Genomic DNA, 26,983 nt, shown 5'->3' with positions numbered 1-26,983 from the left:
TTTCTCTTTCTCCCTTAGCTCTCCTTTCTGTATCCCTTCACAATTCTGTTTGAGAACTGAACAGTATAGCAAGTAATCTGTCTACTGGTTGTTATTACAGAACTAATAAAACTGAGTTAATAAAAGATTAAGTAACTTATTCAATAGCAAACAATTAGCCACTTTGTCTGTTGGTACCAGAAAAGCTACATTAAACACAAAACTTACAAAAAGTGGAAAGACAAACACGATCTTTTTAAAAAAAATATATCATTCTATTATCAAATCTGACTCATTGTAGGGAATGGGGGGCAGGCATAAGGGCTAGCTTATGTTTAGACAACATGGTGCTGATAAGGATATCTAGTATGAGTTAGCTAAAACACAGCGGACACCCAACATCTGAGGGGCTATGAGTTGGCACAAAATAGCTGACACCAGATATTCAGGAACCCCAAAAGTAAACACTGATGTCATCTGTTATATAATTATTCCTATCAGAGTGCCACTTTCATGTGATAGATGGTCTTAAGATCACAGGTTTCTCTTTCATCAGTGTCTGCCACTGTCCCTACCCCTGTGCAGCCTATGTGCCAGGTCAGAGTGTATGCCTGGACATGTGTCCCTTGTGAGCAATCCTGCCTGAGTACTTGCCAGCATCTCGCTACCTAGCCACTTGTATGCTAGTGAATGAAGTATGTCTTACCTGTCTATAATTCCTCCCATTTTCTGTGACCTCCTACCTCCTGTTACCACCCTCCGTCTTTAACAAGCATCCAAGACAGGACCTCACATTCACAATTCAAAAATATTTACATATGATTTAAATATACAATAGGGCAATCCGTTTTAAAAGACATTTTTAAATGTATATACCAATTCCAATGGAGGATGAATTTTCAAATGGGAAGCTTTCCATTAACAAAAAAAAAAGTTCCTTCCTTTAGCTGACTGAATCAAGACTTTAGATACTGTCAGCAATAAATTTACTCACCTTCCATGGGCATGGAAATCTAGAAGTAAAAACTGGTCCTCGTGTGAGACTGCTCGTTTGGCACGCTGGTGTTTTTGGTGTAATGAATCCACATTGTAAGATAATCCTTCATAATGTCTAATATATTTATTTAGAGGATTTCCATACTGACCTATAAAAACAAGCAAATAGGTAACAGTCTGAATTAATATCATCTTAAAGGCCCCTTCTAGTTCTAACTAATTAGGGCTAACCCATCCATTATTTTCACATATCTATGAATAAGTTATACTGTCTCATTAATCCTGACTACTATGCTGAATCTCCCACTAACATTATTCTCACACAACTTTATTATAAGGGTGACATTTGCCAGATCTGGTGGTACACACCTTCAATCCCAGCACTTGGAGGGCAGAGGTAGGCGGATCTCTGTGAGTTTGAGGTCAGCCTGGTCTACAAACTGAGTTCTAAGACAGCCAGGGCTATGAAGAGAAAACCCTGTCTCAAAATAACCCCCTCCCAAAAAAAACTTATTATAAGGGTGGCATTATTCACATACAAAGCTTTTGAATTTGCTGTAGGTTTGTCTTGGATATGCTTTATCAGGTTGGACAAATTCACACTAATAACATTTTTGCTGGTAAAATTTATCACCATAGAAGCCAATTGGTCACCTGCTCCACTCAGTATCTATTATTATTATCAGAGTAAAAAATGAGTGGAAAAATAGTATATCTTCAATTTTCTAGATAAATTAAAAGAAAAATAGTATCATTTCCCTCTTCAAGTTTTGTCAAAATCAACTAATGAAATCATCTTAGTCTAAATTGTTTTGTGGAAACATTGTATCCACAATTTCATTTTATAGTACATGATAGTACAGAACTTTATAATCCTAGCACTCAGGCGGCAGAGACAGGTGGATCTCTATGAGTTAGAAGACAGCCTGGTCTACAAAACAAGCACCAGGATAGCCAGAATTACACAGTGGGAACTACATAGTGAGACCCTGTCTCAAACACCAACAGCAAGTAGATTTTAAAAAGAAGAGAAGGAAGAGGAACAGGAGGAGGAGGAGGAGGAGGAGGAGGAGGAGGAGGAGGAGGAGGAGGAGGAGGAGGAGGAGGAGGAGGAGGAGGAGGAGGCGGCGGTGGGCGGCAGCGGCGGCTAGTCTTTGGTGAACTTTTAGGCTTTCAGTACTATAAATGTTCTCTCAGTACCGCCTCAGAGGTAACTTACAAATTCTGTTATATTTCACTTCTTTTTTCACTCCTCATTCTTTCTAAGTTATTTTTTGATCCATACGTTATTTTAAATACTAGTATTTAGTTTCCAAATAGTGAAGTTTTTCAACTATATTTTGATTATTTGGTTTGTTGTTTTGTGGGGCTGGGGATCAAGCCCAGCATCTCATACATACTAGGCAAGCAGCACTACTGAGTACATCCCAGGACCTATTTCTGTTACTGACTTCTAGCTTAATTCTTATATAGCCAAAGAATACAGGTTGTATGACATCCTTCCAAATACTTTGAAATTTCTTTTATAACCGAGAACAAAAATCTCTCCTGAGTAATGTTACATGTACACTTAAATATAACCTTGCATAATCACATTAGAGCAAAACCACCAAAGAAACAAAATCAAAGGAGGAAAAAAATCTACCCAACTAAGATGGAAACAAATGTATAAAAATAATTTGTAACAAATAAGAATCAGTCTTTGATGACATTGAGGGATTCTTGCTACTTTTCTTTAGTACAATACTGTGGTTACATAACAGAAGGTCTTGAATTTGCAAAGACAGTTTTTTTAAGTATTTGGGGGGTTAAATGGCATGATAACCATAATTTACACTGAAGTGATTCCAAAAAAAAGAAAAAGGATGTGAATTGTTAAGTCAATATCCAGTTCTGGCTAGAATGAAATAAAGACAAACTAAATTTAACAAACTACCCTAACAATAAGAACCTGGACAAAGCAACAAATGAGGTGAGTTCTACAAGTGCCCACAACTTCCAAGAAGCAACCTGGACAGCCGAGTTCAGTGAGGTCAAGCATTTAAGTAAGACCTGTGGGGCAGAGTTGCCAGGAAGAAGAGAGCCCTAACACCTAGAGTGTCTGATGAGTGATGATCTGAATATAAAGAATAAATTACCCCACAACAGAAAATAAGAACCACCAGAAAGGAGGAGAATACTTATTTATTTATTCATTTTATTTTTTATTTTTTGAGATAGGCTATCTCTATGTAGCCTACCTGTCCAGGAACTCGATATATAGGCTAGGCTAGCCTTGAACTCAAAGAGATCTTCCTGCCTCTGTCTCCTGAGTGCTCAGATTAAAGGTATATACTACTATGCCCAGACAAAATACATCTAACACAGGTCTGGTAAGTATTCATTTTCATATCTCCAAGAGAAGAAAAGTATAGAAACACTGGGTATAACCCTCAGATAAGTAACTCCTAGCCAGGCGGTGGTGGCACAGGCCTTTAATCCCAGCACTTGAGAGGCAGAGTCAGGTGGATCTCTGTGGGTTCGAGGCCAGCCTGGGCTACAGAGTGAGTTCCAGAAAAGGTATAAAACTACACAGAGAAACCCTGTCTCAAAAAAAAAAAAAAAAAAAAAAAAGTAACTCCTTAGTAGTGGGGTACAAGTAGTCATAGACTAACAGCTGTTCTAGATCTATCTTAACTAAGCTTAAATAAACATGGTCTTTCAAATTTAAATAACAAATTGGATTTAACTGATTCCAAGTAGCTTAACTGCCAGAAAAGTCTGAATGTGTTTAAAGATACAATCAAACACCTCCAAATATAAAAATCAGAATGTTCTTTATACAACAGTTACCATGCATATAATATGCCTCTGTGTGTGTGTGTGTGTGTGTGTGTGTGTGTGTGTGTATTCTCCCATAACTAAAACAAAAATCAGTCCTTAGTAACAGAATATTAAGAGATGATGAAGTTTGCAGATGATGTTGTAAAAGCAGCTATTAAAAACAAGCCCCACTAAGCCGGGCAGTGGTGGTACACACCTTTGATCCCAGTACTCGGGAGGCAGAGGCAGTCAAATCTCTGAGAGGCCAACCTGGTCTACAGAGCATGTTCCAAGATAGCCAGGGTTACAGAGAAAAACCCTGTCTCAATACCCCACACATTAGTTAACAGGAAAAACAAATATTCTGGAGGGGGATAAAAAATATATCTATAACTCTAAGCCAACACTAAATCTAAAAGAATACACGTAAAAGAAAACTAGATAAAGGCAAATCATAGGCTAATGGTTGAAAACTAGAGGTCAAAATGTTAAAATGAACTGTAGCAAGGAAGCACCAAAACACCCAGAGGAAAAGACACATGCCACACAGGTAAGAATAAAGACACAACTCTTTACACAATCACAAAGTAGGCATCTATGTTTAAAGTTCTACCAAGTTTTCAGCCCACAATCCTATAACCAGTTAAATGAAGGGTCTTGAAGGTCAAAACCAAGACTTGTTTGGATATCAAAACTTCTAATCTTAATACCAGACCTGTACTACTAAAAATGTTAGGAGAAATTTTCCAGGCAGAAAAAAATAATAACAGGGAGATGGAGAGATGGCTTAGCCATTAGGAGGGTTTACTGCTCTTGCAGAAGACTTAAGTCTTAAGCACCCACATGGCAGCTATGTCTGTAGCTCCAGCTCCAGGGAATCCAATACCCTCTTCTAGCCTCCAAGGGTACCAGACATGCACATGGTACACAGACATACATGAAGGCAAAATACCCATACACATAATATAAACAAAATTTAAAATTGTTTTTAAGTATTCATAATAAAAAACAAACACAAATCAGAGACAACTCAAAATATTCCAATTTGTTCTCAGAAATTTAAATATCACCATTCTAATCATTTCCAAAAAACTATTAGCCCATCTTTTAATAATCTGTTGCTCCTAAATAGCTCCATTTTGAACAAGACAGAGCAAGAAACAAGACAGCAAAAGTAAAAGATCAAGTAACAATCAATTCCAGGTAGGAAGAGTACACCTGTAGGAAAACAACTTCAAGAAAAAGCATCAGTTAAGAACACAACTAGAGCCAATCAGCAATGGCGCACGCCTTTAATCCCAGCACTCGGGAGGCAGAGCCAGGCAGATCTCTGTGAGTTCGAGGCCAGCCTGGGCTACCAAGTGAGTTCCAGGACAGGCACCAAAACAACACGGAGAAACCTTGTCTGGAGAAACCTTGTCTGGAAAAAGCAAAAAAAAAAACCAACATAACTAGGTCATTTTCAACCAAAGAACAACTCTGTGATCCTCTGCTCACAACCAAGAACTTCTTAGAATATGTAGATCTGACTCTGCATTTAAGACCAACAAGCTAAAAATGAAAATCTGGAAAACCTACTATTTATCATATGATCAAATAAATATATAACTTTTTTTTTTACTGTTTTGTTTTTGTTTGATTTTTGTTGTTGTTAGTTTTTTTTGGAGGTTTTGTTTGTTTGTGACAGAGTCTCACTGTGTGGCCCTGTCTGTCCTGGAACTCATTTTGTAGATCAGGCTAGCTTTAAACTCACAGAGAGGCACGCACCAAACACCTAGCAGTATAAACTCATTAACTCAATGCTGAGACTAGAAATACACCTCTGTGGATGTCTTAATCCTATGAAAATAAATATTTTTCCATTCACAGATTTTGCATTTTCCTATCACAAGAGACCTCACTATCTAAACTGTTTCCAGGACTAGAGCATGAGCACACCTTGAGGAATTGTTAACAGGGCAGATTCTGGAGCACCCCACAACATCTACTAACACTCCAAATAACCCAGTGTTGCTGTGGGATGTTCTGTATGTCAAATGTGTTGCTGATTGGTCAATAAATAAAACACTGATTGGCCATTGGCTAGGCAGGAAGTATAGGTGGGACAAGGAGGAGAATAAAGCTGGGAAGTGGAAGGCTGAGTCAGAGAGACACTGCCAGCCGCCACGATGACAAATAGCATGTGAAGATGCCGGTAAGCCACGAGCCATGTGGCAAGGTATAGATTAATGGAAATGGATTAATTTAAGCTGTAAGAACAGTCAGCAAGAAGCCTGCCACAGCCATACAGTTTGTAACCAATATAAGTCTCTGTGTTTACTTGGTCGGGTCTGAGTGCCTGTGGGACTGGCAGGTGATAGAGATTTGTCCTGACTGTGGGCCAGGCAGGAAAACTCTAGCTACACAGTGTGGTAGGTAATCTTGAATGCTGCCTTGACTGGATTGAGAAACATCCAGATCAGTGAAGAACCTGTACTGTGTCTGTGGGCATCTCCAGATACTGTTAGATCATCAGGGCTCTGACATAATCAATGCTCTCAGCCACCAACAGATTTGAAATGTTGAGGAGACTACGGGAAGGAGATGGAGCTATGAAAGATGGGCCCTATTTGGAGGAAGTCAGTCACTGGGAGCATGCCTTTAAAATGCATATTTCCCTTGACCCTACAACCTCCTATTACCCCTCCTTGTTGCCACTATGAAGTGAGCAACTCTGTTCCATTAGAATGTTCGATCTGCCTTAACACAGGCCCAGAAACAAGGGCAGCATTGGCCTATGGACTGGAACCTCTGAAACCATAAGCCAAAAGCTGCCATTTCTTCCTTAAGCTGATTTTCTCAGGCATCTGTCACAGCAACAGAAAGACACACAGTCTTGATTTCCAAAGTCATCCACATGCACATTCAAGCTTAGGACGCATTGCAACTTTTCTTCATGAAGAAACTCCAGACTTCAGCCCAGCAACTATTTTTTTCTACAGGATTGCTTGAAGCATCAACAGTGTATCAATAGGGCTAGGGACCACCCATGCTTCTAGGTAAAAGAACTGCCAGGAAAAATTTACTAAATAATGCAGGAGTCTGCTGGGCCATAGTGGTTCACGCCTTTTATCTCAGCACTCGGGAGGCAGAGGCAGGTGGATCTGTGAATTCGAGGCCAGCCTGGTCTTCAGAGCAAGTTCCAGGACAGGCTCCAAAGCTACACAGAGAAACCCTGTCTCAAATAAGTCCAATAATAATATTAATAATAATTAATAATAATAATAATGCACTGGGCGGTGGTGGCACATGCCTTTAACCCCAGCACTGGGGAGGTAGAAGCAGGCGGATATCTGTGAGTTCGAGGCCAGCCTGGGCTACAGAGTGAGTTCCAGGAAAGATGCAAAGCTACACAGAGAAACTCTGTACTGAAAAACCAAATAATAATGATGATGATGATGATGATGATGATGATGATGATGATGATGCAGGGGTCCATATCCTAAAACCCAAAAGCTAGTTTTCAGACAGTATCTGTTTTTAACACAGATAAAATCATCAATTTACTTGTTTTTTTTATCACTACTTTTGTGCAACAGAGCTTGTCATCCTAGCACTCAGGAGGCTGAGGCAGGTGAAGCATTACAGAATGTTACAGAAGTCACTAAAGACACTAAGGTTCTTGAGTGTTGACTTAACAACAATGCATCCTTTTTTCTGCTGCAACAAGAACACTAACCTGAGATCAATAGACCTCTGTGATAGTTAATCTTAGCTCTTCCTGACTAGATTAACAAACACCTAGAGATAGATAGGGCAGGAGAGATTGCTCAAAGGTTAAGAACACTGGCTGTTCTTTCCAGAGGACTAGGGTTTGACTCCTAACACCCACATGGTGGCTCACAACTGTCTTTAACTTCAGTTCTAGGGGATCCGATGCCCTCTTCTGACCTCCAGAGATACCAAGCATCCATATGGTACACAGATAAACATGTAGGCAAATACTCACACACACATAAGATATACTTCTTTTTTAATTTAATTAAAAAAAAAAAACCTAGAGAGCTGCCAAAGTGCTATTTCTGGGTGTCTCTAGGAGATTGCCATGTGAGTCAGGAATGTGAATGTGGAAGACAAAAAACTGATCCAATCATATGGGTGAACATCACCAAATCATCAATTGTTCATAATCATTTTCTCCTTTTCTCTCTGGGATGGCCTACCATGAGACTTCTCAGCCTCTATAACCACAAGCCAATTCCTCTAATAAACTCTCCCGAAGACATCCAAATCATCCAGATCCATTTATCTGTCTCTTATTGGTTTTCTCTCTCTTGAGACCCTTTGGAGAGAACTTGTAAACTCCATGGTTATACACAAAACTTATGAAAATATTTTTTATTTTATTTTCTGGCACTGTTTCTGTTTCTTATATTTAAATCTCTCCCTCATCTACTATCACCTTATCTGTTTTTAACTTACTATATTATACTAATTAGGATCACCCCAAACCATTCACCAAAAAAGAAATAAGAGCATTTTCACTTTTCCCTCAACTTTAGTAAGAATACCTTTAGTTCATTGCATATTCATAAAATCATGCTAATGCTTTCCTCTCATTTCTATTTTAAAAATCTAGTATTTTAAAATTCATATGAAAATCTGGCTAGAAGGCACAAGAAAATTTTAGAGCTCCACATTTTATATCTTAAGAAGGAAAATTAAAATCCCAAAACTACAAAGGGCTATTTTATTTTTTTTAAGTACTACAGTTGTAGGACTTTGGGGTTTTTTTGTTTGTTTTTTGGGTTTGTTTATTTGTTTGTTTGTTTTTAATGAACACTGACAGCTTACTACATATATAGGGGAAAAGACTATCCTGATTAGGTACAGTTTTTGTTTAATTAAATGTTTGTGACAGGAAAGGTGACTTAGCATGTAAAGCTGCGTGCTACCAAACCTGGTGACCTGAGTTCAATCCCTAGAATCCATGAGGTAGAAAAAGAAAACCAACTCTCAAATGGTATCCTCTGACCTCCACGCACACCATGGCAAGTTCATGCTGCCATCCCACACCCACCAAAAATAAATAAATAAATATAATTTAAAATAAATTTATAAATTAGCACTTGATTTAAAAATAGGTAAGTAAAATAAATGTTAAAGCAAGCTTGTTAGCTTTACATCATGGTTACAAAAATAGAAATAAAACAGAACAAAAAAAACTTGAGATAACAACTTAAAGGAGAAAACACTTATTTTGACACAATTTCAGAGGTTCTGTCCTACCATGGCAGAGATAGTGTGGCAAAACAAAGCAGTTCACATCAGCAGCCAGGAAGCAGACTGTTGTGGGATATTTGTGCACTGCGTGAAGATTATATTGCTATGACTGGTTTATTAAAGAGCTGAATGGTCAATAGCTAGGCAGGAGGCATAGGCCGGATTTCCAGTGAGAGAAAGGAAGTGGGTAATCAAGCGGCAGGAGACGCCCAAAGACAAGGAGAGGAAACAGGAGGTGCAAGATGGAAGAAAGACAACGCCATGTAATAGAACATAGAGTAATATAAATGGGCTAATTTAAGTTATAAGAGCTAGTTAGGAACAATCTTAAACTATAGGCTGAGCTTTCATAACTAATAAAAAGTCTCCATGTCATTATTTGGGAGCTGGCTGGTGGGATAGAGAAGACTGATTATAGCTGAGAGAATGTTTCCTTCTTATTTTCCTTTTATTTCACCCAGGCCCCAACCTACTGGATGGTAGTATCTCCCATATTCAGAGCAGGGATTGCCACCCCCAAACACCCAGTTAATCCTCTCCAGACTACTAATCTAGGCATCAAGATGGTAATCAAGGTTAACTATCACAATAATGGTACTTATAAGTTGAATGTAATAATTAAAATTTACTGAGCACTTGCAATTTACCAGGCTATGCACTGCTCTGAACTTTTCCATTTGACCCACCAAATGGATCTATTAATTAAAAACTATTCGGCACTGTTAAAGAAACTGGTGGTTTAGGAGGTATGTAACAAGCCCAAAGGTATGGAGCAAATCAGGAGCATTATGAGGAGGTAAGTGAGGTATCAATGAGCTCAAGATAACATGTAACAGTTTTATTATCTTCATAAAGTCAAGCGCCATTCATGATGCTGATATGACTGCAAAACACTAAAATAAAAACACATCAATGACATGGCCTTCAAAACTAACATCTATCTACCTTTAAGATATATTTTTAAACCCACATATAATGAAATACTAAAGAGGAATGGAATGTACTTTTTATAGATCAAAAATATGTGTATACCCTTGATTTCCACAGCTAGTAATTGAAATTGGCATGGTTTACTCCACAGGCACTTGGGCCAATCTCCAACCTTTGCAGCACTTACCTCAGTCAGACACCACAGAATTGCCTGTTTCCACATGCAGAGTCTGAAGTGACTCAACTGAGCTTTGTTCTTATACTTTAGCAACTGGTCAGGAACTCCAAAGGTAAAGACAGAACACAGGCTGCCCTCAGGTCTCACAGACACATGTTAAATACTCACCTGCCTCTATCTAAACAGAGCACAGCCTCTAGCCCTCTCACTTTTGCATCCAGCCCTCCTTGGCATAGCTTTTGATTTCCCCAATACCAAGGTGCCAACTGTCTATTCCAATTCCTCGTCATCTACTCTAGTCCTTATTCTTATCACCTGCTACTCTTCCAGTTCAGGTTATATCAGTCTATAGATTCCTCGGGACTAACAATATTAGCCTTCCTGTAATATCAATCTAATCAAGAGAAATCATGAATCAGGCAAAGCAACACCATACTCAAATAGAAATCCAAGATTCTGTGTTTCTTACAAATCATCTTGTAAAATCCTCCTCAGGAAAACTGTTCCCATAAATACTGAAGTATTTCCCTATGTGATTTTATTTGATCTCTATACTTCTCACACAATACTATCTACTTAGAGTAAAATTTCACACTTTAAAATAGTAACAAACCCCAGCCAGGCAGTTATGGCACACACCTTTGATCCCAGCTCTCGGGAAACAGAGGTAGGCAGATCTCTGTGAGTTCAAGGCCAACCTGGTGACAGAGAGGGTTCCAGGGCAACCTGAACTACACAGAGAAACCCTGTTTTGAAAAAAAAAAAAACCAACAAAATAAACAAACAAACAGTAACAAACCTCTCCACTTTTATCCTCAGGTAACTCCCAGAAGTAAGCAGCATGTACCATAATTACCATCAAAATATGTGAAAACATTAAAAGTGCTGCCTTTCTAATGTCATCTTTGTTTGTTTGTTTGTTTGTGGCACTGGGGGTTTTAACACAGGGATCTCATGGATACTGGGGCAAGCACATTATCTGAGCTGCACCTTCAGCCCTTCTAGAGCTAGAAACTCAACCTAAAAGCAATTAGGAGAAAACTTTCCAAAAAATGTACACTAATGTCAATACTTCATCAAGTAAAGCATATCTGCTCAGTTCAGAACCTAAGTCTCCAGGGAGAATTCTAATTTACAGGTGCCTATAGCTAACATAACAGTAGCTTTCTTTATGTGCCTAGAGAGAAAGAAAGAAATCTGCTGCAAAGAAATTTGGAACTCCAAAAGCTAAAAACGTGTCAAACACAGCAAGGTTCAAAAGTACCTCAACAGTCAAATCCATGACAAATAACTGACCTCCTTTTTGGTTCTATTCCTACCCTCCTACTATCTATCCTTTATACAATAGAGTAATGCTATTCAATAAAAGTGTAAGCATATTAACCTTCCAGACTCAAAGTCTAAACAACAGCTTACAAAGCTAAGTGTGATCCTTACAAGAGGCTGTACTCCCCACGCCCAACTCCTATCTATTCTCATCTTATCTTCCCCCAGTTTTCTTTCTATGTGCAATATCTCTATCCGTCACTTTTCTGTCATCCTGAGTTTTCTGAGCACCCTAAGTGTACATTCCCATCACTCACACTCTCATGTCCTACTTTGGTATTCTTTATGAGATCTTGAACATGTACCACCTACCATCATTAGAATACAGAGTCACAAGTTAAACAGGCACTTTGCTCACTCATGGATCCTCAGCATCTGGACAACAGTCAGGTGTAGGCATGGTCATTCAGACCTTTACTCCTAGCAAGTAGGAAGCAGAGAAAGGAGGAACTCTGTGACTGAGAGGTCAGCCTGGTCTACATAGTGAGTGTTGGTTAGCCAGAGATATATAATGAGACTCTATCTCCAAAAAAGGAAAAGGTGATCAATAAACACCAATATAAAAAATTAATGAATGAATCTATTCAAATGTTCCATGGAAAGGCAAACTATATTTTAGAAATTAAGAGCCACAAACTAATCAATGGAAACATGTGAACCTATGAACCTAAGTATCAGAATTCCTAACAAGCCTGGCAGTGGAATAAAATTTATTTCTATAAAAACTTCTATATCTATTTGCAAGATAAGGGAAAGATTATCTTACTGCTGCCATGAATGTGTTTCAGGAAATTTCCATGCAAAATATCCATGCAGCTTTCACAACTATATGAAGTACCTACTTCACTATGCCTCAGTTTTCCCATTTGAAAAAGGTATAAGATACCAGTACCTATACCTAAAAGTGACATTATATGGATTAAATGTATGTGTGTATAAAGTGTCTAGAATGATTTACAGCACACACTACCTAAGGATATAATAAGTTATTGTTAAAAACTACTGCTGGACATGGTGACAGATACCTATAATCCCAGTATAAAGAAGACTAAGGGAGGAAGATGAGTGTAAGATAATTCTGTTTCAAAACAACAACATATTTATGCTTTTAGGCTACTTTTTGCAGTGAACTAATACATGCTTGAAAACGCTTTCAGGGACTGGAGAGATGCTCAGCAGTTAAGAGCACTAGCTGCTCTTTCAGAGGATCCAGGTTAAATTCCAAGCACCTACAATGGCAACTCACAAGTGTCTGTAACTCCAGTTCCATGTATTTTGACACTCTCTGGCCTCCATGAGCATCAGACACACAAGAAGTGCACAAACATCCATGCCAGTAAAGCACCTATATACATAAAATAAAATATACTTTGGGATGGGAAGACACAGTTGTTTTTAAAAAGCAACTTAGTTCTTATAGAAACAATTCTAACTCACCCTACCTCTTTAATTAAAAGAGCATGTAAAAGTACTTAATGAACAAAATGAATGAATACACTAGCAAAAATGGCAATCCCATTCTATTTTAAAGTTGATTACATTAGGCTGAAGCACAGCTCTGTGATAAAGTGCTTAGCTGGCATACTCAAGTCTTAGGTTTGATCCTGAGCACCACTTAAAATGTTAAGGGGGTCAATGAAAGAAAAAGGACAAATGTGAATCTCTGGAGGCTTTTCCCCCAATACACACTCTCAGAAATTTGGGAATTCTTACATAATTTGTAAAATGAAGAAATTATTGACTTCATGATTCTGTTTATTCATTCAACAAACATACTGGGTACACTTAATAGTGGATGTGCTAGGCTTTATTTTAGGTGCTGAGAATACAAACATTAAAAAGTTACAATAAATAGCTACTGCTCTTGTGGAGCTTTACTCTCAGATGATGAACAATAAACAAAGCTATAAAAGTTATTAATGGAAGAAAGGTAAAGGAAAATGGTGGCTAGAGAAGCCCAAGGAAGGAGCTGGTATTTTTATATAAGGTAATCTGGATGATTAACATATAAAAAAAGACTCAATAGAGAACAAACCACAATAATGTGACTGTTCATACCACTACTGAACTAGATACTTCGAAACTATTAAGATTTTATTGCTTTTTTTTTAGTTTCCAAAATAACAGAGAGCTCATAATAGAGCCATATACAGAAATAGGTGTTTCATGCAAAGGACCAGAAAGCACAAAGGCCCTCATACAGGAGCAAATTTAGCTGGAACAGAAATGAACAAGAGATGCAAAGGCACCCATACAGGTTTTTACAAACTTGACTTTTACTTACAATGGTGAATTACTTGATAGGTGTGTTATTGTTTATTCAATTGAGATATTTTTAACTGAGGTAAAATTCACACAATAAAGTCCTGACTTTAGCCACTGGGAAGTACACAATCTGTTACTGGCTGGTTATGACCACACTTTGGATGGTCACTGACTGCTAAGCTGAAGAGAGACTGAGTGGGATGGATGCAGGGAAAAAAGTGGGCACGATACGACAGGAACTGAAGAAAGATGACTCTAACCTGAATCAAAAGGGCAGTAGTAGTGAACTGGTGACTGAAATCAATTACTCAAGAGTACAAGTACAAAGCTTGCCTGGGCTACAGAGAAAGTAACTACTAAATACCAACAAAGAAATTATGTCAGCCGGGCGGTGGTGGCACACGCCTTTAATCCCAGCACTCGGGAGACAGAGCCAGGCGGATCTCTGTGAGTTCGATGCCAGCCTGGTCTACAGAGCGAGATCCAGGAAAGGCGCAAAGCTACATAGAGAAACCCTGTCTTGAAAAATCAAAAAAAAAAAAAAAAAGTGAAAGAAATTACGTCTTCTAAACGCTTGCTTCTACTTTAACATGGGATTTATAGTCCACAATGAAAATCTTCCCCTGCCTTAAACTCCTTAAATATATCAAGCAGATCTGTACAAAATGAACAATCTCCTAAAGACTAGGAGTAAAACCAAAAAGTCCAGAGCTAGAGTATCTCTTTTCATTACTGATGCATTACCATACAGGGACCAATGAACAACAGGGAAGTTATCAGGAAGAGCTCAGAAGACCCCAACCAGTGCAGCTCAATGGCAGAAAATGTGTCAAACATCCACAGAGCCTGAGGGTTGATGCCCAACAATGGAAAAGAAATAAAAAGAAAAAAGCTGCCAACCCAACTCCTTTTATCTCCAAACACAGAGACTACAACTAAAGGTGTTCCCGTGCAATGATGTTTCCTGACAATGGCAAAAATAACACACATTTAACCTAGAGTGCCGAGTAAAATGTTCCTTATCTGAGGTCAGTGGAAAGTGACAGTTTCCGGTGAAGGAACGTTTCTAGACAACCCAAGTTTTTCCATGTGCCATATATCTTTCCACCTGAACTATTACTACTTTCTCTCCATGGTTTAACATCTTGATCAGGTGCATTCTTATCAACATCTTCACCAGGGGAGGCCACAATGATGTAATACTCTCAGGGCTATTTCACTGCAGCACTGTGTCCACATTAAATCACTCACTCTGCACTCTGGTTGTCAAGTAGATTATCCTTCTCTTTTACTTTATTTCACCTACACAGAAAAGCATGCCAGCAGTAGTTTGCCTTCTTGCCCTTTGTTGTATATTTCAGAAATCTGACCTTGTACAAAATACACAATAAAATGCACACAGTGCCTAACACTTTACAGGCCCAGTGGAAATTTTGAACATTCCCACATTTAACACACACACACACACACACACACACACACACACACACACACACACACACAAAGGATGGTGAGATGGCACTTGCCACTACACCTGAGGAACTAAGTTCAACCACTGAGCAACACACGGTGGAAGGAGAGAACGATCTCCCCTATAAGTCATACTCTGATCTCCACACATGTACCATGGCAAGCACACACGTAAATGAATGAATGTAAAAAATATTTTTAAAAACACCCTCTACCCCAATTACAGACATGTACCGTGGAAAACACATTTAAACAGTCTCTCTCAGCCAAGAGATTCTCTCTGTGCTCAACCTTTGAAAAATAAGTATGCTAGGGCTTGGAAATGTAGTTCAATAGTGGAGCACTTGCCTAGCATGTGTGTGGAGGTCCTGGGTTCAATCAAAGCACTGTGAAACATTATGAAAATAGGTAAGTAAACCAAGAGTGATAGTGCACATCTATAATCCTAGCTACTAGCCTAGAGATGGTGGGTTAACAGCATCACTTTTGGACCAACAGCAACATTACTTAACAAACATTTTTTTCCTATCTATAATTTTTTAAAAAGTGATTATACAATCTTAACAATGGGAGCCAGGCTTTAGTGGCATATGCCTTTAATCCCAGCACTTGGGAGGCAGAAGCAGGGGGATCTCTATGAGTCTGAGGCCAGTCTGGTCTACAGAGTGAGCTCCATGACAGCCAAGGCTACACAGGGAAAGCCTGTCTCAAAAAACAGAAAAAGAAAGAAAGAAGGAAGGAGGGGGGAGGGAAGGAGAGAAGGAAGGAAGGGAGAGAGGGAGAGAGAGGGAGAGAGAGAGAGAGAGAGAGAGAGAGAGAGAGAGAGAGAGAAAATCTACAAAAATGTTAACATAAATCTTCTGACTTAATAGAAAACTCAATTACAACACACGAAAAGGTAGATAAAGGAAAAACTAAAACTGGCACATCTCTAATGCCTCAAAAGAACTACCTGCAATCAAGTTATTTCCAACACTTTTCACTTACATTAGTTTCAAAATTCGATACTACATTTATTAAGTTACTTCTCACTGAGTGACCTGGTAGTCTAGTCCACCAAGGAGAGGAAGATGTGGTGCAGGAAGCTCAGACAGCTGGTCGGTCACATGACATCCATAGTCTGGAAGCAGAGAGGAGTTCTGGTGCTCAACCTCCTTTCTGGTGTTTTGTTTTGTTTCCTTTACAATCGGCCCAGGACCCCAATCCAGTGATGGCACCAGTCATATTCAGGGTAGTTCTCTCCCCTTCCGCTAAACCTCTATGGAAACACCCTCACAGACACCTGCAGAGTTATGTGTCCCAGGTGATCCAAATTCAGTCAAGTTGATAACTAAAGTCAACAATGTGATTTCAAGAACATTTTCCAACATAAAAGCAGATTTTCTTCCTTTTCAAACCATCAACTGTACCTCAAGGAACATTCTTGACCAATGCTCTTTATGTTGATATATATTCACTCTGATCTTGAAATACTACACAGCACTTACAAAACTGTTCTCTTGTATAACAAAAGTAGCCTTCTAGGAACTATGTCCTATATTTCAGCAATATAACAAAGCATTTTAATGCACTTAGAGACAAACCATTTCTACACTATGACTTCAAATTGAAACCAGTATCCATTTCTTCACTAGAAACCAGTCAAATAATCTAGAATCAACTATCTACACCTCATAGTTACAAGTGAAAGTTCAAGATAACAGAGTACATTTATATTAAAAAGCATATTTCATGCCGGGCGGTGGTGGCGCACGCCTTTAATCCCAGCACTCGGGAGGCAGAGCCAGGCGGATCTCTGTGAGTTCGAGGCCAGCCCGGGCTACCAAGTGAGTCCCAGGAAAGGCGCAAAGCTACACAGAGAAACCCTGTCTCGAAAAAAAAAAAAAAAACAAAACAAAAAAAAAAAAAAAAGCATATTTCAACACATCCATTTTTAAATAAGCTAGACTCTTATAAATAAAATAATAAAGCCTGCTGGATCAGAAGTGAAACTAACTAAGTAACCCTTTCACAAATTACAAACTAAATAAATCACACAGGGCACAGAATATGAATGATTAAAATCCACTGACTATTCTATTTCTACCATTCACTTAAGAAATAAAGTTTGAAAATTCCAAAATGGATCCATGTGTATCATTAGATTTGTATGCTTATATCTGAATTTTTTCATATACTTTCAAATAAATACCACCAGTACAGATGGTAATCTACATAAAGACTGTAGTTTTCAACCTACATACATTATTCTCCCACACAGACACAAGGAGTTCCAGCCACCATTTCCATTGTTGCTGTACAACTATCTTGAATTTCATTCTAACCCTACACCCATTGCCTCACCTTCCACCCATGTCACACCTGGCTAAGAATTACTATTCTATAGCTTACTCTATATATGAAGGATAAAGACTCTTGGATTACTAAGAGATTTGTACTACTATATGGGCAAAATCAGATTTTATAGGTCACCAGGGAAATTAAACATTTTGACCAAAATAAAGTTAAAATTTGTAAGTACAAATGACTACCTACCTTCAAGGCTGGCAACCAAATTGTTCCAGATTAAAAAACCTAATATTGCCGGGCGGTGGTGGCGCACGCCTTTAATCCCAGCACTCGGGAGGCAGAGCCAGGCGGATCTCTGTGAGTTCGAGGCCAGCCTGGACTACCAAGTGAGTTCCAGGAAAGGTGCAAAGCTACACAGAGAAACCCTGTCTCGAAAAACCAAAAAAAAAAAAAAAAAAAAAACCCTAATATTTATTACTGTCCATTTGGAATTCTGATAACATACTGCATTAATTGGAGGGGGTACTCTCTAATGTACTACAAGAATATTCAATTTTAACAAAAATCAAGACATTTAGCTTTATATAATGAAGCTACTTCTCTAACACTGTGGACAGACAGCAATTCAAAGGCTGTTTCGTCAGACTACAACCTTGCTTAATGAAAATGGCTAAGTAACATGCACTCAAAAATCTAGTCCATTCACCAAGCAATGTTGTTAACAATTCTGTGGTTTTTTAAAACTTTCTCAAATACTGTGTGTATGATATGTATGTGTGTATGTATATATGGGGTGTGTGTGTGAATGTAGGTGCACATTAATGTGCCATGGTGGATATTAGAAGACAATTTTTGGGAGTTGGTTACCTCTTTTCACTGTGGTTCCAGAACACAGCTTGTCAGGTTTTTGGGTTTGTTTTTTTTTTTCATAACCTGCTGGGCTATTTCATCAGCCATAATTTTGCAGTTTAAATAAAACACTTATTATAAATCTTGATGTCAGCTACACTTTGTGTTAGGTCCTAAAACACATAAACTAAGAATAAAATCACAGGAACAGGTAGATCACTCAGTTGATAAAGTGTTGGCCACACTAACATGAGAACCCCAAAATACATGTAAAAAGCCTGACATGGTGGCACATGCTTGTAAGCTTAGTGTTGGGGAGGCGGAGACAAGCAAATCCCTGAGATTCACTGGCTGGACAGCCAGCCTAGCCTACTCAGTAAACCCCAAGTCCCAAATAGGTTTTACACACACACACACACACACACACACACACACACACACACACACACACTCACTCACTATATTCTGTATATGACAGAAAACACTCAACATGTATTTATTTGAGTCTGGTTATTTATTTAATATAACAATCTCTAGTTCTATGCATTTTCCTGCAAATTTGGTTATTCCTTAGGACTGAATCAAACTCCACTGCATATGAATACATTTTTGGTTTGTGTTTTGGTTTTCAAGACAGGATTTCTGTGTAGCCCTGGCTGTCCTGGAACTTGCTCTGTAGCCCAGGCTGGTCTTGAACTCACAAAGATCTGTCTGTTTTTGCCTCCTGAGTGCTGGGATTAAAGGCATGTACCACCTCCCCCTGGCAGTATCACATTTCTTTATCCATGGTCTTCTAGACTGATATACTCCATTATTCCAAAAACTCAATCGAAAGTTCAAGTGTCTGTGTGACTATGTGTCTCTTATCAGCATCAATGTAAGCAAAGACATGGAAAGACCATTGCTCCACAATAGTATACAACCATTTGCCTAAAATTTAAAGACAATCCTGTCTTCCCCAACTTGTTTCTGAAGTAGAAAGTCATAGTCCAAACTTGCTTTAATCAAACTACTCCTTAATCAAGAGTACCAAAGACAGTCTAAAATTCTAGAGGCTAATTCTAGTAAGAAAAATGAACAACAAAAATGGAGGCTAGAGACAGTTCAGAAATGGATCAGCAGTTAAGAGTACTAGCTGCTCTTACAGAAGACCTGGGTTCATTTCCCAGCACCCACCAGATGGCTCACAACCATCTTTAACTCTAGTCACAGGAGATTTGATGCCCTCTTCTGGCCTTCACAGGCACCAGACACACACGTGGTGCACACACGTACATGTAGGCAAAACACTCATACATATAAAATAAAAATAAACCACTTTTTAAAATGTGTTAGTGTATCTTCAAAGCTAATCGTTCCCCTCTGTCCCAAATTCATTAGACCCCTATCATCCAACTCTCTAGAACATTCTTCACCCATCACCAGCCATAGAAAATTGAAGAGCAGTGCAAACTTTAAAGCAGTCCCAGGAAGAAGCATGGTAGTATCTAGTCCCAGACTGATATTCACCCCCATCTTCTATCTAGAATCAAAACCTCAAGACAATTTCAACTTCAAAGACTAAAATCCTCAATGGTTTACAAAGCCACTCTCCAATGTAAAAGCTCCTAAGATCTCAATTCAACAGTAAGCCCTCAGTTCATTTTGTTAGCTTAACATTAAACATTTGCCAAGTTTTACCAGTGCTATTCCCGCGCCGCCCCCGCCCCCCCCCCACCCCGTGTGTGTGTGTGTGTGTGTGTGTGTGTGTGTGTGTGTGTGTGTGTGTGTGTGTGTGTGTGTGTGTTGGGGGACAATATATGAGAATGTCAGAGGACAACTTATGGGAATTGGTTCATTCCTTCTACCATGTAAGTCCCAGGGATCAAACTCAGGTTGTCAGGTTTAGTGGCAAGTGCCTTTACCTGGCCACCTTGCCAGTCCTCAAAATTTTTTAAATCTTTATTTTTACAATAACTAACCTGAAACTAGGCCACACAATTCATCAAGCAGCTAACTTACTCCTAATTGTATCACATCCCAATCACTCAACATGGACACCAACTTTATTCCATAGTATTCTGCCTCCTAGTAATGGCCCAGAATAAGAATAATGCAAGTCCAGGTCATTATGGCCCAGTTAGCAAGGGCCTTCCTGCCATTTAAAACTCAAAGATCAGACTGTCTTCCCCAACTAGTCTTTGAAATGGTAAGTTCACAATTTGCATATAACCAAGGGTACCAGGCAATCCGGAACTAAAGAGATTAATTCCAACATGTTAAATTAACAAAATCAAAAACAATTGTTTTTGTCTCTCAAACCTAATTCCTAAATCATTCTCTTTTACCTCACAAACTTCCCCAGCTAGCTAGGTGACATCTCTACAGCTTCATCAAATTTCACTTCACTTGCAACTACAATACATAACTGGAACTGTATTTTTACATCCTGGCATTTTATCCACTCTGGTAAATTTAGTATTTTTTACTTTTCTTCTCATTCAAACTGCAGCTTCATAACTCCTACCAATTACAGATACCCAACAATTCTTGGTTCTTACTGGAGACCTTGCTCATTAATTAGTTAGAACTGCAGTAGATTCAGGATGAATTCTTTTGGTAGCAAAGGCAGATCACATTATCTGAGGCTGTCCTCATATGTGTTTCTTCAACCTACCTGGATCAGAACTATGCCCACAAGTACTAACTCAAGACCATCTCACTGTTGGAGAATAGGAATCCAACTGATAGGAATTATTGCAGCTTCCCCCTTCTCATTGACATGGCTTCGTTATCCCTAGTATAAAAACTGACAACTGGGGGATGTGGGTGGGGGATGGGGAAAGGGCTCTGTGAATGAGAACACTTGTCAAAACATGAGGACCTGAGTTTAAATCTCCAGCAGACAAACAGAAATCTGGGTGTGGATACTCACACCTCTAATTCCTCTGTTAGTGGGTACACACAGGCAAACCCCAGGAGCTCTCTGACCAGCCAGCCTAGCTAAAAAAGCAAACTTCTGCTTCAGTGAGAGACCCTGTTCCAAGGAATAAGGTGGAGCACAATACAGGATGGCATGTGGAGTTCTTCTCTGGCCTGCAAGGTGCTGACACCAACATAATCACAGGCATACACCACACAGAGTAAACAAATAAATGAATAAATAACCTTCTTAAAAAACACTGACATCTGGATTAGTCAGCATTACCACCACTAGAACAAGTCGACTTTGTTCATGCACAGTCTAAGTACAACTTGCAGAAGTCAGTTCTTTCCCTGTGTAGATTCTTGGGGGATCTGACTCAAGTTCTTAGACTGGAAGGCAGGCACCTTTATCCATCTGAACCATCTTGCTGTCCCCCAAGCCAACTTTTTAGAGTTTCATGGAAGTGTTACCAAGTATTAAATAAATTAATTCTTCCTTAAACAACAAGAAAAATTTAAACAACCTTGAGGCTCTATCCAACATGTCACATGAACAGCAGACCAAATACAAATCAATTCCTACTATTTGAAGTGTCTGCCTCCATAATTCTGAACTTGGAGCTCCAACTTGAAACCACCATGTATTTCACTGTCCACAGGGGTTCCTATTTTCACAATTTATCTCCCCAGTTAGTAGTCACACGACCTCTCATGGAAAGGCATCAGTTGACATGCACAATAAGTACCCTTTGTTCTGCTCCCCAACAGTTTCCATACGAGCAAACTATATTGTTGGGATTCACACAGATTTATTTTAAGCTAGACCACTGAAAAAATATATCCCCACATGATCGCATATACCTATAACTGCTATAGTGTCAAGTGATTACTTGAATCCAGGAGTTTTAAGCCAGCTTGGGCAACACAGTGATTATGTGCTACCTGTATCAACAAAAGGAAAAAGAAAAACAAAAAACACCAACTTCAGAGGACTGGAGAGATGGTTCAGTGGTTAAGAGCACTGGCTGCTCTTCCACAGGACCCAGGTTCAATTCCCAGCACCCACATGGCAGCTTACAACTTTTTTTAACTCCAGTTGCGGGGGATCTGACACCTTCACACCAATGCACATAAATAAAAGTTAAATTAATTATTTTTTTAAACAAACAACACGAACTTCAGCAAAATTTTTCTAAACATTATAATTAAAAGACTGGGCTGTGGATGCAGCTCAGTGGGAGAGCATTAATTATGACCTGGGTTCAGTCTCTAACACCAAAGAGAAAAAAAAAAAGTAAGGGCAGGGGACCCTTACCTGGGCCTACTATAATCCTAGCTACTCACACTATTGAGAAAGATTATAAATTCAAGGCTTGCTTGGTCTCCAGACTGAGTCCAAGACCAGACTGATCAATTTAATGAGACCTTGTCTCCAAATTAATCATAAAAAAGGGCCAGTGAAATGGCTCAGAAACTAAAGCCTAATAACCTGAGCTCAATTCCCAGAACCTACAAGTAGGCAAGAACTTCTAAATGTTGTCCTCTGACCACATAAGTGACATGTGCATGCAAATAAGTACATGCATGTGTGTACACATACACACACACACACACACACACACACACACACACACACACACAGAGTAAATAAATCATTTTTTAAAATTCAAATATTAAAAAGAGTTGGGGATATAATGCTCAGTAGGGGAATGTTTTCCTAGCAGGGGCAAAGTTGTCCAATCCTCAATATTGAGAAAAAAGGGTAAAAAAGAAAAGAAAGAAGAAATGCAACTTTAATACAAATAGAATAACAGAGTTACTCTAGCACAGCCCTAGCAGGAAACAACTAAAACAATATGGAAGCTTCTACCATCCAGCTTTTACTGAATTTCCTTTAAGTAGAGCAAAAATTTTCTCAATTTGCAGTTTATATTACTATAGGGAATATTATAATAAACATTTTAAAGTACGTTTAAATTCCTATCAACAATCTAGTAAATTAGTTTAAAGCTACAGTATCCACCATTCAGACCCAGAACATGATTGATCTATCTATGACTAAATGAATGAGCATAGTATTTGCTAAGCCTTCCAGGTTATTTATGGTTTTTCTTCCCATTTTAGCCCCCTCACTTTAACTAACACATGTGTACCATATCCCAACTGTTCAGAAACTAAACAAGGCAACCTCAGTGCTAAACTCTACAATAATACCAAACATACATTAAAAAGATAAAACTACCAAAGGTCATCTACTTTATCCCATAGAAAAGTCAGAACTTCCACTTTGCATGCAAGTGCTAAGTACATCTATTCATTTTTCTCATGGGGGGGGAGGGGGGGGAAGAAGCTAATTTCAGATGATAACCCGGCTAAGACATGGTGGCACACACCTGTAATCCCAACACTCCAGAGGCAGAGGTAGGAGGATGAAGAGCTCCAGGCCAGCCTGGACAATGTGGTGATTCAGGACAGCATAGACTTCATTAGTAAGAGCACATCTATCCTCCACCCCCCCTAAAAATAACACCCTCAAATTTCACAAGGAAACCTAACCAAAAGGTTTTATGACCAAAACTATATATAATACTAAAAAGCATAATCAATTACACTAACTTCAAATGAATAATGAACATGCCATTTCAATAGTTTCTAGAAGAAAAAAAAACAGAAGCTACAAGAAAGCCCCCTTCCCTATCATTTTTTCTCATTTAAGAAAAGACTGAATTTAGTCTGTTTTAGACAGTAAACATGTAATGCATTTTAGAATGCTATTATCTAGGGGTTGAAGAGATGGCTTAGTGGTTCAGAGTACTGGCTGGTCTTTCAGAGAACTCAAGTTTAATTCCCAGCATCAGCATGATGGCTCACACTGTAATTTCAGTTCTAGAGGAATCTAACACCCTCTTCTGGCCTTGGCAGGCACCAAGCACACATGTGGTATATAAGCATACCTACAGGCAAAACACTCACACACATAAAATAAATATTTTTAAAAAAGAAAGTTTACTTCAATTAAAATTTTGAAAGCAGAAAAGAAAGTTGGGGGGGGGGTTGTTTGTGTCCTTTTGGTTTTTTTGAGACAGGGTTGTGTTATGTAGCTCTGGCTGTCCCAGAACTCACTCTGTAGACCAGGCTGGCTTTGAACTCACAGAGATCCACCTGCCTCCACCTCCTGAGTGCTGGGATTAAAGACATGTGCCACCACCACCCCAAAGAAAGAAAGTTTTTATATAGTCTGGCATAGTAGAATTCACCTGTCATCCCAACACTAAGTAAACTGAGGCAGGAGACTATAAATTTGAGAACAGTGTGGGCCACACAGTGAGACCCTGTTTCAAGAAGGAAAAGAAAAATCAAATCAAAAGGCAGGTATGGAGGTACAGACAGCAGTGGGTTAAAACTTTAGCCTTTGAAATTTCTCAGTTGAGGTAAGTCAGGCCTGGTGGTACAGACCTAATCCCACCTACTCAGAAGGATCCCCAGCTCAAGGCTAGCCTAGGACTTAGTGAGACACTGTCTAAAACAAAAAAGTGAGGGGGGCAGGGGAGTTAGGGGAGACTGGGTATGTAATTCAGTAGTAGAGTACTTGCCCAGCCATTTGGGAAGCCCTAGATCCAATTTCCAGTACCTAAAACAAAAGCCCACTAACTTGTGTTTGAATATTCCACCACTTAGCAGACACTAAAAAATTAAGCCTACATTGTTTAGCTTTCATAAACGTTTAAAGGAGAAACTCCTAAACAGTATTAGATGCATGATGAACATCAAAGAAATGTCCTTTGCACTCCCCAATCCAACACTTTAAGTTAAAGTCCTTAGGAAAAAGAGATCCAATAATACACAGTATACACAGGATTGGAGCAAGTTATTAAGGGCACACCAGAAACAAAGGAATGCCTACCATACCCATTCCCTTCAACCCTGCCAACAGAGGTCCTGTACACAGACACAAGGGACATTGCTAATGTTGGGAATAACTTGAAGTTGGCCTTGTTTAGGTGACAGAGTGTGCTGGACTCTCAAACTCTAGTTAAAAAGATAAAAAGATAAAGTTCCTTAGAGGCAAAGACAAAAAGACCCTATCTTTCTATACTCCTACTTGCAGAAGTTGGAAAAAAACAGTTCAAGCTTAAGCATTGATACTTTAAATTCTTTGGACTAAGCGTCCAGAAAGTTTGTTTCTGTAGAACATGTATCATACAAAGCAAAGCATTTTCACCAGATTTTTAAATTAAAACACACACACACACCAAAGTTTATTACATGGATGACTTCATCAAGACAAACATGATAGGATTAATTTGTTGCTATAACTAATACCTTCTGAGTTCTCGAGCACACAAAATAAAATTTTTGTTTGTTTGTTTGTTTGTTTGATTCTCTATGTAACCCTGGCTGTCCTGGAACTCACTCTGTAGACCAGGCTAGCCTTAAACTCAGGGATCTGCCTGCCTCTGCCTCTCAAGTGCTGGGATTAAAGGTGTGCATCATCATTACCCACAAAATAATTTTTCAAAAGAAGGTAAAGACCTTAACTTTTCCATATTTGTATGCTTAAAAGTAACAGTCAGCCCTGTATAAAGGACTGCACCTGTAGTCCCAGCCACTACAAAGGAGAGATTACCATTTGGGCCTAGGAGTTACAGTGCAGCAACATAATCTGTCTGCATCTTAAAAATCACAAATACAGAAAAATTCTTTGGTTAATCAGAATAGTGCCAATGAATTCCTAACTTATCTCCAAATGACTTTAATATTTTACTTATCACTGTGTGTGGCGTATATGTGTGAGTGTGGGCATGAGGAAGCACAGCATGCATGTGGAGGTCAGAGGGCAATCTTCAGGGAGTTGGTTCTCTCCTTCAACCAAAGGACAGGGGCTAGAACTCAGGTAGTCAGGCTTTCAAAACAAGGGCTCCCACCTACTGAGTCATTTTGCTAGGACACAAATAACTTTTAGAAGCATTTTGTATGTATTAGTACTTCCATACAGACATTTCATAAACTAAAAATGCCACAGTATCTCTCTACAAATAAAACTTAGAGCAGGACAACTGCTAATACAGAAGGGGAAACTAGAAAAGTTTGTTTTATGTTTTAAACATTTTATTGCCTCCTTCCAGCTTTCCATCCCTCACATAAGTGGAGTAAGAAAAAAATTCACACACAGCAGTGATTAACAAACAGGCTAGATGAAAGCAACCAACTGAGTTCAGTTGCACTTAAATGTTCACACCTTAACGCTCTCTGTACTTCTACAGCCTACCCTAACCTTATGTTCAACTTTCCCATGCACTAAAGCCAACATCTACTCAGCCTGAACGCACACTAGCCTACAAAGCATCACAAAAACATACAAACTTAGCTATACTTGGCTCAGAGTAGACAAAAAACAACATATAGTACAATAAACTACAAATAAATACAGGAGGAGGGTTTTGGGTTTTTTTTGTTTGTTTGTTTGCCTTAAAGTGGGGAGTCTGAACCCAACGCCTTGCATGGCCTTGCTACCCACATTACAATCTTGCTATCAATACTTCAGTGAAGGTTTGGTGTTTTTATTTTTTAAGTTTATAGCAGAAGCACAGTGAAAACTGGCCTTTGAACCATTACTTAGTGCAGTAAGACACTCCAGAGTTCTGAATAAAAGTCTTCACCCACAATGACTATGCTGTTCATTTACTTTTCCCCCCAAACATCAGACTACATTGGTTTTAGTTTTCCTTAATA

At 38.9% G+C, this 26,983-nt stretch overlaps 1 protein-coding gene across 3 annotated transcripts in view; it reads right to left on the bottom strand.

Moving 5' to 3' along the window:
- The window catches only part of Adam10 (ADAM metallopeptidase domain 10), a 111,773-nt gene that overhangs the window by 83,080 nt on the left and 1,710 nt on the right, over positions 1-26,983 (bottom strand). For 2 of the 3 annotated variants that reach the window (XM_052713698.1, XM_052713713.1), the window contains exon 2: positions 974-1,124. The exons of the other annotated variant lie outside the window; for it this stretch is intronic. In XM_052713698.1, the coding sequence (XP_052569658.1) occupies positions 974-1,124 (151 nt within the window). The remainder of the gene's footprint in view (positions 1-973; positions 1,125-26,983) is intronic. 3 annotated transcript variants of the gene reach the window in all.

The sequence above is a fragment of the Peromyscus californicus genome, unplaced genomic scaffold, assembly GCF_007827085.1.
Source record: "Peromyscus californicus insignis strain IS unplaced genomic scaffold, ASM782708v3 Scaffold_11__1_contigs__length_118956290, whole genome shotgun sequence".
Lineage (NCBI taxonomy): Eukaryota > Metazoa > Chordata > Mammalia > Rodentia > Cricetidae > Peromyscus > Peromyscus californicus.
The sequence above is the reverse complement of the archived record's forward strand: the minus strand, read 5'-3'. Positions and strand labels throughout refer to the sequence as shown.